This window comes from Crocodylus siamensis, chromosome 5 (assembly GCF_052110815.1).
Source record: "Crocodylus siamensis isolate JL-2025a chromosome 5, ASM5211081v1, whole genome shotgun sequence".
NCBI lineage: Eukaryota > Metazoa > Chordata > Crocodylia > Crocodylidae > Crocodylus > Crocodylus siamensis.
This window is the reverse complement of record NC_143399.1, coordinates 80,613,772-80,629,656: the sequence shown is the minus strand read 5'-3', so window position 1 is coordinate 80,629,656 and position 15,885 is coordinate 80,613,772. Positions and strand designations below refer to the sequence as shown.

The 15,885-nt window shown below is 43.2% G+C and overlaps 1 protein-coding gene across 16 annotated transcripts in view; it reads left to right on the top strand.

Moving 5' to 3' along the window:
• TNS3 (tensin 3) overlaps window positions 1-15,885 on the top strand; it is a 505,358-nt gene that overhangs the window by 328,566 nt on the left and 160,907 nt on the right. For 15 of the 16 annotated variants that reach the window (XM_090049504.1, XM_090049500.1, XM_090049503.1 and 12 more), the window contains 5 exons: window positions 2,610-2,674; window positions 5,476-5,559; window positions 10,449-10,561; window positions 11,041-11,101; window positions 11,273-11,348. In XM_090049504.1, coding sequence (XP_089905630.1) covers window positions 2,610-2,674; window positions 5,476-5,559; window positions 10,449-10,561; window positions 11,041-11,101; window positions 11,273-11,348 — 399 coding nt within the window. The remainder of the gene's footprint in view (window positions 1-2,609; window positions 2,675-5,475; window positions 5,560-10,448; window positions 10,562-11,040; window positions 11,102-11,272; window positions 11,349-15,885) is intronic. The other variant, XM_090049493.1, reaches the window with a different exon arrangement.

The following is a 15,885-nucleotide window of genomic DNA, read 5'->3' as shown; positions in this document are numbered from 1 at the left end:
TAACAGTAATAAACATGAAATAAATGGATACAGTGTCTTCCCAATGAGACCACACAAGTCATATTGGTGAAATACAAACACCAGAGAATTTGTGTGATGCCCCCAAACCCTGCCGTTCATAGTGACTGGGTTCGTGACAAATACTATGTTGTACTGCTGTTGCAGTGTGTGGGAAATGAGGGCAGTCAATACCTCCTGGGCTCAGGCAGGTTGAAACTGACTGCATAATTGCAGTGCCCTAAGGTGCTGTTATTCTTATGCAATGTTTTCACTTCTCAATATTTGTTCGCTTCAGAGAGAAATAAAGACCAATCTAAATAAAAACAAAATAATTAATTATGAGATCATAACTGAGTTGGCAGATATGTTGATGACACTTGAGGCAAATACATGTAGTATTGCATGGGCTTTGATGTCTGTGGCAAAAATCCCAATAACATGGCCTCTGGGTCTACAGTTGGTAGCATATGAGCAGATATTACCTGTGTGGAAATCTTGATTTGTTGTTGGTTGAGCCTTAAAAATGGCTTAAAAAAGGAAGTCAGAATAAGGAGACTCGGGAAGCAAATATATTAATTTTGATGGACCCATTTTGACCAAGGTAATAACTGCACTTCAGATAAAAAGCAAAAGATGGCAATGAATATTAAATATAATCACCACTGAATAATTGTTGACGAACTTATTTAATGGCTTAAAAGCTTCCCACTGCTATCCTTCTTAGACATTGCTGAAATCTGTTGTCTGAGTAGTCAGGAAGCATGTTAAAACTAGTAAGAATTAGTGGTTGATCATTTGTACTGTAAATGTCATGTTAAGATTTTGAAACATCCTAAAAATACTCCATAAATAATGAGGGGTAGTTATTATAAATCACAGGTGCTAAAAAAATGCTAAAAACTGTCAGAACCCATGGACACTCTTACACATGCTCCAACATGTTTTGATTAATCAGAACACTCCAGTGTGCTGCAGTGTCTTGCGTATTCAGTGTCCCCATGTTTCAAAATGGTAGTGGGGGTGCTTTAACTCATAGTTTCTCAACCTGTGGTATGCATACCCCTGGGGGTACATGACACAGGCAGAGCATATGTGGGTACCCCAACATTCTCTCTCTCACCCTCTTTTCCTTTCAAAACTATAGCAAAAAATTTGGTGCACCGCATATTGCACAGCACTTTAAATTCCCCAGTAATAATTCAGCCCTCCTAGCTTTGGCCTACATCACCTCTATCCCAGGTACATACTTCAGTTGTGCACCCCTGGTATAAAAGGTGGCAACCCTATCCACACCAGATCAGACATCTGTCATATCATGGCCCTATATAAACAGCCCTTCTTCCAACATATGGCTCGCATTAGTCTGTAAATATAAAATCCCCTGAAAAATTGAGCATTGGGGTACTTATTAAAATTTTCAGAAGTTAAGGGGATACTTGCTACTTGAAAGGTTGAGAAACACTGCTCTGACTAAAGCTCATTGAACAAGCTTTAGTTTAAGTCCCCCCCCCCACCATTTTGAAATATAGAACGCTGAACACATGAGACACTGTGGGCATGTTAATTAGTGGCTCCCAAAAAGACCTCTTCCCACCCTGGAGTACATGTATGGGTACCCCAAGTGCTTTCTGGAATATGTACTTTGGAGCACATCATGCCAGAAACTGCAAATTTGTCTAGGCTTGTCTTGGATGAGCCAAAAAAGTAGCTAAAAAATGTTACTGCCACAGTTCGTGGTTATCTTTGTTTTAATTTAGAGCTTGGTTGGCTTTGATATAAAATTGTACCATGTACATAACAAATATATTCTATTGTAAGGAGTAATAAAAAAAGAAACAGAAATGAAACTGATTCATGGGTTTTGATTAAAGGAACTTTTTTGGTTTAACTTTTTTAAAGTTTAATCGGATTTTCAGGGTGAGTGGGGTGAAGTGGGCAGCAGTAGTGCTGAGAAGTTGGGCTACAGGGTGGGCTACAGCCACCCCAAAATTTGCTGTAGCCCTTCTCCCAGTGCTGCCGCTGCCTGCCCTGCCCCAGCCCAACCCAACCCCCTGCACCAGGAAGAGGCCAGCACAAACCTGGGGGGCACATGGCCTTCATGGCTCCCCCGGGGGTGCACACAGTGGTGGGGACCCATCCCCCTTCCCCACCCTCCCCATGGCTACATCCCCCACCCCTCCCTGGCTGGACAGCACCTGCCTCTGCTCCTGCCCCAGCCCCACTCACTCCCTCACCGCGGGGGCCTTGATTCCCCCCCCCCCCCAGCTTACTGGCTGGATGCTGCTCTCCAACTGGCTGTGTGCATGCTGTAACTGCACGCATGCATGCAGCATTTATAGATGAATTTATTGGCTATGCCGGCCAAAAAAAGCCAATTGCGTAAATTTTCCTTTTATCAGTGCCAACACGAAATGGACCGATATATCGGTGCACCTCTATTATACGTACATCTTTTTCCATATAATGTAGTGGAATCCCTGAAGTACTGTACCATTGTGTGTGCTATATGTATAGATAGATATAAAGTGGATGCCTTTATTTCTGTAGAGTACCAAATACACTTTTGGTGCCATATGATCATAAAACAATATTCTGTTTTCCCAATACAGGGTGGAAAAGGAAGGATAGGCGTAGTGATATCATCATATATGCATTTCACCAATGTTTCTGCAAGGTAAGAAATCACTGAAAAGTTCCTGTTAGTAGTACTGTTGTACGCTTGCCCATTTGACATTCCCATGCCAGTTTTAGTCAGATGGTGCTGAAATGTCTTGAAAATTATTTAAGCCAGTGTCACATTACGAAGGTGAGCTTTTGCTGTGTAGAAAATCATCCAGGATGATAATTCTTAAACACTGAGAAAATGTGTAAAATACCTTTTATTCATATATTTTAAGAAATCTTGTCACTTTTATTTTTGGAGTCCGTATGTGTGTCTTTAAATTTGTAAAAATAGCACCACAGAGTCCGTGGCTAGGACTCTGTGGTGCTATGTCAGGAATGACATAGGTTTGATGAAGATTAGAATCTGGCCCCAGATTGTGGATTACTTATGAAATGAATGAAATCTTGAATCCATTCAACTTAATATCAAATATCCACTTAATTGTGATAAATCTGGTAATAGATAAATAATAAAACATGGACTGGAAAATGCAGTTGCATCCTTTATACACAATAATATACTTTAGAAACTGAAGTAATACTTTCACCTTTAGAATAACAACTCATCTCTTAGGACAAGGGTTAGCATCATTTTACTTTAATCCTGGAGCACAAACAGTATGTCACAAGGACATTGCAGTGCTCTGTTGCTCTGTGTTGCAACATTGGTTCAAATTAGGGGTGGACCAATAAAGATTTTTTGAGCCGATACCGATAGCCAGTTATTGACCAGCCATATCGGTCAATAGCAGTCCGATTGCCGATATGCAGCCCAGCAGCTTGAAGAGCAGCATCTGGCTGATAAGTCTGTTGAGGGGGAAGGGGCGTGGGGGAGGGAAGACGGAGGCCCCAATGATGATGGAGGAAGTGGGGCTGGGGTAGGCACTGGGGGTAGGGCAGGATATGGGACAGAGGCAGTGGCTTGTCCAGAAGGCGTGCCGCTGCACCTACCCCCAAGGGAGGCATGGGGGGGGCATATGCCCCCCCCAGATCTGTGCGCAGGGCAAGGGTATGCTGCCTACTTGCGCTTGGGGCTGGGGCTGCACCAGCCTCTTCCCAGCAGCTGCACTCGGGCTGGTGGGGGCAGGCAGCAGTTCTGGTAGAGGAGTTGCCAGGGGAACTAGAGCCACCACAGAATTCACTGTAGACCCCCCCCTCACAGCGCTGCCCACCCTGCCGTGCCCAGCCTGAGCACAGCCACTGGGAAGATCCCAGTGCAGCCCTGGCCCCAAGCACACAGCAGGCAGCCCACCCTCACCCCATGCACGGATCCAGGAGGCACGTGCCCCCTAATATTTCCCCCGAGGGTGTGCACAGCAGCAGGAGCTGCATCCCCCAGGTGAGCTGTCGGCTCCATCCCATGCCCTGCCCTGGTTGGGTATTGCCTGCCCCGTTCCACCCCTCCCTCACTGTTGGGGCCTCCTCCCCCCACAAACTTACTGGCTGGACACTGCTCTCCAAGCTGCTGGGCTGCGTTCCTGGTTGCGTGCATTCTGCAGCTGCACACATGCACGTGGCATTTATCGGTGACATTATCGGCCACATCAGCCAAAAAAAAGCTGATTCCTGAGCATGGCTGATGATCCTTTTATTGGTGCTGGTACTACATGCACTGAAGTATTGGTGCACCTCTACTTCAGATGATTATGGCATGCGATGATGATACAGTGTAGTAATGTCCTGGCACAACAACATGATGGCATGATGCAGTGGTAGAATACCTAGAATGAGAGATGATGATGCCTTCTACCCGTGCTAAATTCATGATTTCTTCTAGCTTGGCTGTGGGATGTGAGAGATACTGGAAACTGTCACGTAAACTCCTAGCTCCCATTTAAACTTTTCATATATTTGCTGTGAAGGGGTGGCAGGGGGAAACAGTCTCTAGCAAGTTCTGAATTTGTGGAAGATTGTCAGTGCTGTAGGCATGGCAGCATATTCAGGCTGTGAGAGAAATCCTTGGCACTAGTGCAAAATTTTAAATACAGACTGTGTATGTTGCAGAACAACTTAGAAAACTTCTGTCTCAGTTATGGTGAATTTGAAATGCCGCAAGATAAGAATGACAGAGATTGATAATATTCTGAATAACTGTATGTGGAGGAGAACACATCACCTGCCAAGTAGACATATTAAAAATGAGCAAGTATGAGATTCAGCAACAGATAGCATAGAAGGGGCAGATTTCTTCAGTACACCACTAAATGATTGTAGCCTTATCGTGTCATCAACTTTTGAGAAAAACTCCGTACTGAAAGTGGCAGGGAGGTTTTTTTTAAGTGAAGGAAAAATCTGTATAGTTCTTAATGAAGAATATTTTTTCATTTAGTTTTTACAATATGCTATAAAAGTGATACACACATTAATATTACATTTACATAAACATAAATGATTATATATATTATTTACTATCTCCTGTCCTAAAGCACCTACAGTTATATACAAAGGACCAGATTTTATTGCATCTGTTAGGCATGTAAGTGGACTTCTCTGTGTGTATCACACAGAGAAAACTGCATGTGATATCGTTAGCACTTTGGAGCTAGTTGCAAATTTTTCATCATGGACTATATGGCAAAAGTTGGGGATTTGAACACAGGAAATAGGTGGCTTAGAAAGGAAACTGTCTGAAAAAATGGAATTTATAAAATGGCAGATGAAAAAATGTGTTTGCCTGACCTTGTGAACAGTTAAATGTTCCAGGTACTTAAGGTATGTTTCTTGTTTTTTTATGCTTCAGTCTGTAATTTGTTGAATTTCTATGATAGGTCCCAATGGAATAACACATTATGTATGTCTCTCTCCTGACAGTGCTGATCAGGCTTTAGACAGATTTGCGATGAAGAAATTCTTCGATGATAAAGTTTCAGTGTTAATGCAGCCATCCCAGAAAAGGTATTGCAGTTGGTTTTAATCTATTTTACAAGTTAAGTAAATGCCATAGTTCTCTGCCTCATGGAGGGAAAGACATTTTCCCTTAGCTTTCAGGAGTCATTTTGCGCCCCCCCCACACACATCTCTTACACCCCCTGGCTCTTATAGTCTGTCTTGTATCAGTGTCTCTTGACTGAGAAGATCTTCCTCTGTATCCACCTGTGTACAGATAGATAATATTGTGGTATGGAACAAAGGCTTTATCATATGTGTTTGTACTTTCTTAGTCCTTAGCACCAACATAGACCTAATTCATTTTCAGACTCTCTGTAGAAGTTTGTAAAACAGTTTTACCGTAGTGTGTTCATGTTTTATATAGATTTTATGGTAGGATTTTTATCCTGTGCCACACTATCTACACATTTTTAGAAGATCTGAAAATAACATGGCCATCATTGATTCATGGCAGTAAAACCTAAATATCACAGCACAGGATCTTGTATTCCATTTGTCTCACTGTCTATCACCTGCTTTTATCTGCCTTCAGAAATTAGGTTAAGCCGTTACTTAGAGCAGATGGTTTGGAAAGTAAATGGGACTTGTGTTCTCTGGGTAGGAAGTCTACCAAATTTAGAAATAAAGTAGCAGACAATTCGCTACCAAAAAGAAGAGAGCAGTTTATAGCTGTCTACTAGACCACTGGTGTATGACAGTATAACAAAATCTCCTTTTGAAAGTCTTAAAATTGTATTTAACAATTTTAGCACTTGTTTAAGGAAGATCTCGCTTATACCTATAAAGAACAAAATCATATACTAATAATGAGGCAGAGACAATTAGCTCTTTGCTGTCTCTTATTGGGAACAGCTGGACCTATTCTGTGACCTACACAGTTATTGCTGATGTTAGAAATAGCATTGTCCCATAAGACTTTAAAAAAATGCTAATAAATATTTAGCCTGGTGAGCCTGTTATTCATTCAGCTCTGTATCTGCAAATATATCTTGTATTATTAAAATGTGGTACACTGGTAAACAGCACATACAGAGTGCAAAGGCCTGCATTGTGGGAGCAGAAAAAATGGAACAACTGTGTGCTTCCCTCTCCTCCCCCGGCCCCCCCCATGCCTTCTGTAGTATAAACAGGGTGGTTTTTAACAACCTCCCCCATCTGCAAACATGTTTCCATGAGCACTAAGAATTCTTAAAGCAGTGTCTGCTGACTCTGTCTCACGGCAGCTATTACAATCGTGTTGACAGGAAGCTTTAAAAGCTCCTCACTTGTATGCTCTGTAGATGAGCCCTGAAGTCAAAATAAAATAAGTATAAAATGCAATATTCTATCTGACATGCTTCTTTGAGATGCTTGTTTTAGCTCCTCCAAGACCTCTGAAAGGCACTAATATACCTCCTGACTGATGAGATTAGCATCCTTTTGTGTTACAACTGATATATAGTATCGTGTAGGACTGAGTTTGCCCCACAGAAGCATAGCCCAGGAACTGAAGAAATACAGTAACTTGTGTCTCAAAATCCACTGCCCATCAAGTCTAGCCTCCTACCTCTGGCTCATTGCAGCAGGGTTCGAACTGCCTCCCAATGTTTTTGGCCGATTTGCCCATGTTGAGCAACTGATGCCATGATGCATGTGAATAAATTAAATAATATTTTCTGATTTTTATCTTGCATAACTACTAATGATATTACTGCATTTTAAGTTGTCCACAACCTTTGTAATATACAGTTGATTATGGATACATATTATTTAGGTAAATCTTCAAATATTAAAATATGGAGATGCACTCCTGTGTCCTGTGTACAATATGGTTCCAAAACCTTAGAGTTCCTGTCTTCTAACCTACTTACTTCTACAATACTTACTTAGGCAGAATTTTCAGTTATTTTGCCTGAATAAGAACTGTAGATTTGGGTGCTTTATATACAAAAGTTAAATTAATGTTATTTTAAGTTGAATCAAGTATTTGCCTAAAACAGCTGAATAATCACCTGAAAACACCGATGAAATGTGCTGGGTGGAGGAACAGGATTCAAACTAGACAGGGGCCTAAGCTTTTCATAGTTTCATAGTTTCTAGGGTCGGAAGGGACCTGAGCAGATCATCTAGTCCGACCCCCTGCCATGGCAGGAAACAATACCGGGGTCAAACGACCCCAGCAAGATGTTCATCTAACCTCCTCTTAAACACCCCCAGGGTAGGAGCCAGCACCACTTCTCCTGGAAGTTGGTTCCAGAACCTAGCCGCCCTGACTGTGAAGTAGTGCCTCCTGATATCTAACCTAAACTTACCCTCTGCCAGCTTGTGACCGTTATTCCTGGTCACTCCTGGCGGTGCTCAGGGGAACAGTGACTCCCCTAATGCCTGATGATCCCCCCTGACTAATTTATAACAGGCCACAAGATCCCCCCTCTCAGCCTTCTCTTGTGGAGGCTGAACAGGTTCAGGTCCTGCAGCCTGTCCTCATAGGGTCTGCCCTGTTGTCCCCTGATCATACGAGTGGCCCTCTTCTGGACCCTCTCCATGCTGTCGACATCCCTCTTGAAGTGTGGCGGCTAGACCTGGACACAGTACTCCAACTGCAGCCTGACCAGTGCCGCATAGAGGGGGAGGATCACGTCTTTGGACCTGCTCGAGATGCATCTGTGGATGCATGACAAGGTGCGGTTGGCCTTCCTAACTGCCTCCCCACACTGCTGGCCCATGTTCATCTTGGAGTCAGTGATGACCCCCAGATCCCTTTCCGCCTCCGTGCTGACAAGAGGGGAGTTCCCTAACCTGTAGGTATGGCGCTAGTTGTTCCTGCCCAGGTGCATCACCTTGCACTTGTCTGTGTTGAAACCCATCCTATTCTCGTCCGCCCACCCGTGTAACCTGTCTAGGTCTGATTGTAGCCTGTTGCATCCTTCCAGTGTGCCCACGTCCCCCCCACATCTTAGTGTCATCAGCAAATTTGAACAGGGTGCTTTTTACCCCCTCATCCGAATCACTGATGAAGATGTTGAACAGCGCAGGCCTGAGGACCGAGCCCTGCGGAACCCCACTGCCCACGTCCTCCCAGGTTGAGAAGGACCCATCCACTACCACCCTCTGGGTGCGGCCCTCCAGCCAGTTGGCGACCCATTTGACTGTGTGGGTGTCTACACCACAGCCCCCCAGTTTCTTAATGAGAACGGGGTGAGAGACAGTGTCAAAAGCCTTCCGGAAGTCCAGGAAGACTATATCCACTGCTACCCCTGCATCTAATGATCTGGTGATCTGATCGTAAAAGGCCACCAGGTTGGTCTGACAGGACCTGCCACTGATGAACCCGTTGGTTGCCCCTAAGCATGCAGTCCCCTGCTGGCCCCTCCTGGATGTGTGCCAGCATAATTTTCTCGACCAGCTTGCCTAGGATTGAGGGACTAACCGGCCTATAGTTTCCCGGGTCCTCCTTCCTGCCTTTTTTGAAGATGGGAACCATGTTGGCCCTCTTCCAGTCCTCCGGTACCTCACCAGACCACCATGAGTGCTCGTAATTCCATGCCAGGGGACTTGCAATGACCTCGGCCAGTTCCTTTAGAACTCTAGGGTGGAGATCATCCAGACCGGCTGACTTGAATGCGTCCAACCCCTCCAGAAGCTCCCTAACTAAATCCTCGCTAACCCGTGGCCCAGGTGTGCCTCCCCTGAAGCCCGAGGGGGGCGGCTGTTCTGGTCCCTACTTAGGAAGACGGAGGCAAAGAAATCGTTAAACATGTTAGCTTTGCTGTCTGGTGTGACGACCAGGTTTCCCATGGCGTCCTGCAAGGGCCCCACATTACCCGGGACCTTCTTTTTACCCCCTACGTATTTAAAAAAGGACTTCTTATTGTCCTTAATCTGGGAAGCTAGTCCCAGTTCCATCTCTGCCTTTGCCTTCCTGACTACCCCCCTACATCCCCAAGCAACTACAGAATAGTTCTCCCTGGTGATGACCCCTTCTTTTGGGCTAGGTAAGGAGACAAGGTGACAAAGATAAAGGGTTGGACCAGTGCCAGCAGTATGGTAATGTCCAACTCGAGCCCCTGCTGCCATGCAGATACAGCAATCTGCTCTACTGCTTGACTAAGTACTCCTGACAGCTTAGAAGAAGAAAACAAGAAGCAACATTGACCTTTGCTGATGTCTCCTGTTAAATGACTTGTATATAAAAATTAATCAGTTAAAGAAACAAACTCTGCCAAGGTAACCTCCAATCTAAGGAAGTAAAGACATCATTGTTATAACAAAAATACAATAGTATTGCCAGCTGATCAGCAGGGAATGTACTAGTAAATTTTGTTTCAATATTTAATTGTTCTATTTTTAAGAGGGTGAAATTAAACTGATTTAACGTTGTGGAGAGGGAGGGGGAAGAAATTGGTTCAGAATTCTAGTTTAGAATTCGTTCAGAAATCAGTAAAAATTGACTGTATACAGAACAAGTCCCTATGCTCTTCTCTGTTTCCAGTAATGGAAAGTATAATTTGCCTCATACAGTGTCTTAGGAATGTTAGCTAGATATTAAGGGGAACTGCAGGGAACTTTTGTGCAAGCCACTAACCCACTACCAAGTAGCAGTGACCCGAGTTACAGCTAATATGGCCTGGAGTTCGTGGCCTTTACCAGCTTCTCAAGTTGCCTATTTCCAAAGCTGCTAGACTATACTCTTGTGTGTGATTGCAATGCAAGTGTTACCCAGGACAGCAATGCAATTGCCAGCGATTGGAAAACTTGATTAAACAGGAGCATCAGTATGTATTCTGGTGCAGTCTGAATGGGTAAAAGTTAGACCGCTCCCTCCCTTCATGTGAAATAGGTTCTATAGAAGACTGTTTTTTCTGTGGGGTGGTATTAACATGTTCTCTTATGGCTAATGAGTTGTGCATTTTCAGATATGTGCAGTTCTTAAGTGGCCTTCTGTCTGGATCTGTGAAAATGAACACTACCCCGCTCTTCCTACACTTCGTCATCATTCATGGCATCCCGAGCTTTGATGCTGGAGGAGGTGAAGTATTTTTTCACAATGAGTTTTATCAGGGACAAGCAAACTGGTTCTGCGTGTGCACACCATGCTGCAGGATCCTTGCATCCTCAATAGCTTTGTTCCCTTTACACAGGAGACTAAGTCTAGCTATTCACCATTGATATCAGGAAGAGCCCCTTCCTGGTCAAACAATGAAAAAAGAGGCAGGGAACTTCCTACAACCCCTTCAGGTCTCATTCAGCAAGACCCTTTTGCTGGGTGTCTGTGATCTTAGATATTTTAAACTTTCTAAGGCTTGCATCACAGCAAGAAGACACTAGAGGAGCAAGAGCAGGTCATGCTTCTTTGTACCTACGGCCAAGAAAAATATATTTATGGGTGCTACTTAAATATGGGATCAGCAGTATAGCTTTGTGGCCTTGTTACTGCTTGGAACTACTCATTTTTTATTACAAAAGAAATAATAAACGTTTGATTTTTTAACAATGGTTTTTTTACAGTGTGTCGGCCCTTTCTGAAACTGTACCAGGCTATGCAACCCATTTATACATCAGGAATATAGTAAGTATTAGTAACATTATTCCCTGATTTTATTTTCCCCATTTTTTCAGTTGCAATAAGAAATCTAATTCCTCTGTTCCTTTCTTCTCCCTCTCTCGCTCTCTCTTTTTTTTTTTTTTAAAGAAGGTCCACATTTACTTAAACTTCTCTTTTCTTCTCTTTCTTGTTAAGTAGCTTAGGTCCAGAAAATCAAAGCAGGGTTTGCATTGCTATTGAGCCAGCTCAACTACTGAAGGGAGACATTATGGTAAGTACTTGATACACATGCCACAAATCAACTGCATCTACTAGATAATGAGGTAAACAGTAGGACAATGTATCATCATTTTTGCATTCTTGTGTAAACAGAATGAGAAAATAGTCTTTAAGCCACCAAGAAATAGGCTATTAAGCTAACCTTCTTATGTTTTTATTTTAAGTAAAATTTTTCTTCAAAGTAGGACCATTTTAAGAAAATAAAATATATCATACCACCAAATAAGATCCATAGCCAGAAGACTTTAGTTTTGAATGTACTTTGAAGTAAATGTTTGACAGGTGTTGACTTTTGAGGTAGAAGGAGAATCTACCAGCCTTTGAATACCTTCAGCACCCACACATACATAACACTTTTTGTATAATACACAGTGTCTGCATGTGAGATATGCAAAATACAGTTATATCATTTATAAACCACTGTTTTTTCACTTGCTCACAATATTCTGAAAAGAAAGCAGATATACAAATAAAATAAAGAAGAAATCAAATCAAGAAAAAAACCAAGTCTGTATATCTTCCAAACATTTTCCATTGAATATACCCTAAGGGGAGTGGTAAGACCACAATAAAATTCTCTTATGTGGATTTTCCTCCCGTCCCCTGCACTGCCAGTGTATTTCAGAATTTTTTTCATTTTTTTTCTGAAAAACATTAGAAATGAAATATAAGGAACACTTTTTTCCTCTCTTCCCCTCCATTTAGTTTTTATTTCTTTTCTTTCACTCTCTCTTTCTTTTTTTACTCTCTGTACCACTTCCACTGGAAAGTGAAAGAGAAAATTTCTAATAAGTCCTACACTAAAGTGTCCACTGCTAGGAGTATGTGCGTCACTGCCTAGATTTAGAAGGGTAGAGGAAAGAGGCAATAACCAACTTCCATTTGAATTTCTTTGTTTATTGCTTTGTTATAATAATGTGTGAACATGTGTATATAAAAGTAACCCCACCTATCTCTTTCAGAAGGCTTTTAATCTGAAACCTCTTTGCAAAAGAAGGCACTATAATTATTCCCATGCTGTTATAGGAGGCAATTTTCTGAGCAAACCAGTGCCTTATTCTATATTATTTCTTAAACAGAAGTATTATCTCTAATTATGAATATTAAGATACAAACTAAACCATCAGTGGCTTCAGAAAATGAAGCTCTGAGCTCGTGCATTGGGCAACAGAGAGGCAGCAGTGGCAACACTGCCCGGCATGGCAAGCGAGGGGGCTGCAGCTGCTGCCGCCATGCGCAGCCCCAACCGGCAAGCCTGGAGTTGGTGCGGGGCCCAGGGTGGCAGTGGGGGCGCATTTCAAGCTGGTGCTTAGTGTGGGAAAAGTGGCCTGTCGCCTGCCCAATGACCAGTGCCCCATGCTGCATCCACTCACACCTTGCGTGGGGCTGCCTGTGCCTGGTCAGGACAGCCCTGCACAGGCTACGAGCAGCTGCAGCAGGGAGCGCCGGCCACAGAGCGAAGCAGAGACCACTTTTCCCCACACTCAGCACCAGCTCATCCCCTGCCGGGGAACAGGGGGTCAGGGTTATGTGCTGCCCCCCGCCTGTACCGCAGGGCTGGGAGGCACTGGGAGTGAGCTGATGCACGGGTCCCACAGCGTTGTCCCAGGGCCAGCGCCAGCAGGGCCCAGAGCAGGGTGACTGGAGTACAGGGTCTTGGCTAGCAGCGGCTCTATGGAGCTGGGCCATCCTCCCCCTCTCCCTGCTGGTGCAGCCCAGCCTGGCTCCACAGACCCCTGCCAGCTTGTGCCCCACTCTGGACTCTTTTGACCACTGTCCCTCTCCCTCCTTCCCCCACCCTCTCTTCATCTTCCTTGTCCTTCTGACCTCGGATCCCGGATGATGCTGTACCACATGACAGGCAGGCCTGCACTATCTGGGTAAAATCAGCCCTAGTGCACTATTTATCCAGGCCTCATCTTGAGAGATCAAAGATGACTGATGATTTATCAACCACTGACCTCATATTAAACAGCAAAAGCAGTGCTAGCCGTAACCCCTGTACACTCAGAGATGGAGGAGGGAAAGGACAGGGGAACAGTCACTTCCCCCTGCCATATCTCCCACTGCATAGCATGACCCTGATAGGCACAGTTGCCACCCTAGTCATTCATTCCCAGTTCTTATCACCTTCTTCTAGCCATTCCATCCCATCCTCTTCCTGGGGCTGACATGGACCCAGTTTCATTGGGGAAAGCTAGGGGAGATGTCTTAAACCTGCACATTGGACAGACAAACAAATGGAGAAAAATCTTACTCCAGCCTGTAGATTTCTTTGCTGCCTCTCATGCAGGACAGCATCCTCCACTCACCTAGCCCTGGCTTGCTTTTCAACCCCTCATTCAAATTCTCCATTAAGTAAATTATTCAGTACACATTCCCTCCCGTCCCCACCCACTCCAGCACTCACCCAGAGAAATCTCTTCCCACTTCCTCTAACATCCCTCCCAAAACGTACCTCTCTGTCACAGGGTGCCTCTGTACCTGGCTGTCCCTAAAGTTACCCCTACCCCAATTTCCCCCAACAAATATTATATAATGACTTGTCTCATGCAGAAAATTGTAAAGGCAGTATTTTAATAAATAATGCACAGGAACGTGAGATAAATTCAGAAATGCTCCTCTGTTCTTGTGGAAAAACTGCCTTGGCATACATAAATGTGCATAGATACATCTCAACATATGTTCTTGTCTCATAGTTCTTCTATATCCAGGCCCCAAGGTCATTGTTTCAAGATCTGCAATTTAATTTAGGCTTTACATAAAGATATGTAAAACTAAGGCATGCTGAAAGATGCTTCTATTTTCTGTCTCTTATTCCTTTGCTAAATAAAAGTTCCAGATCAAATTAGTTCATTTTATGTAAGCTATTACTGATTATAAACAGCTGCTGATTTGCACACATCATCTCCTCATGGCATAATTAGTTTACATCTTACTAGGAGCTTTGGATATCTGGAGTTAGGAAGATGAATTCTGTAGGCTCTGTTCAACTCCACAAAATGACTGGAGTTAAAGATGGGGAGATCTTCGTTCTTTGGTCAGCACAGAATTTTTTTTCCTCGTAGCATCTGCTCAAGTGTTTTGTGAACAAATCATGTACTTCCCACCTTTTCTTTGGGGAGAGTATACCAGTTTAATGGATTTGAGTCTAATGCTTCTGATGTTTAGCCTGTATATCCTTAGCTGAAATTCAGTCCCCTATGAAAAAATGAACAAGAACTAATTCTTTGCTAGCAGTGGTGAAACATGTGTATGGGTAAAGTAAGGCATGAATAGAAAGGTTAGATTCAGACAGGCCAACTAGATGCTCTGTTGATGTCTTTTGGCTCTACAATCTGTTAAGCTATTAAATAGCTCAGGCGTTTCACTCTCAAATTGACAGAGATCATGTAGATTGTGTTTCAGAAAGGAATGTTGGTTCAGCCTGCTTTCTAGTTCCTCTGTCAACAGCCAGCACAAACAGTGATGGGTTTAACATGCAAGTTCAGATCTGAATTTTAAATATGCCAAAGTTTGGGCCATATAAGATTTTCAGTTTCTGACTCAAATTCATCTTTTAGCAGCCAGGGAAACAGGACATGGGCTCAGTGACGTGGGAGGAAAAGGCAGCGCCTAACCAGATAAGGCAGTGTTTTTCATGTCAGTTTTTTACAAAACCAAGAATGAAAGATTTTTTGCCAAAATGTAGGGGCCCATCCTTCAGTGACCCCCTACATAAAGCCTCATTCTACAGGGTCCATTACAGGTTCAGGGCTCAGGTTCACAGAGCAAGAACTCATCTGTATAAGCTCCTTGACTTGATACTGGCCCAAATCAACAGCAGCTTCATGAAGATGCATCGCCCTGTATACTTAATGAAAAATAGGATCAAAAAAGTGATTGGGTCCATGTCAGTGTAAAAAGTTAGTTGGCAGTTCATCAGTAAAGGGAGACAAAAGTATTTTCACGTACCAGGCCCTCTCCTTTGCCTCTTGCCAGTATCTGTGGCTTACAGTTGTGTGCTCCTTTTTAACAATGCTCCTCCTATCACAACTTCTAGCACACAGGATCTACACAAGCAACAGGATGACCCTACGTGTATTCACAGAATAGAGAAATGTGCAGATGTATACTTGATTTTGAACATAGGAGTAATATAAACAGCTGCTGACTTTGACTTGGGTGGAAGTTCTTGCAGCCTTAAAATTAACCATTAGCTTAAATTCATGTGAGAAACAGTGTTTGTTTGGTAATATCTTTTACTAGACCAACTATCTCTTTGGTGTTAGATAAGCTTTCAGGCACAAAATGCTTTTCTTCATATCTGGGAAAGAAGCAGATACAGCCTTGGATATGGGCTGTACAGATACAAAGACGAGATACAACCTTGGATACAGCATTTGAGCCCGAAAGCTTGCAGAAAAAGATTTTATTTTATTTTTTTTATTTATTTATGTTTGCGTTTTCTGAGTTGCTCTAATAAAAGGTATCATTTCTGAACCAAGAGTTCTAAATTTTTGGATTTCTTTTGGTCTCAGACCAACATG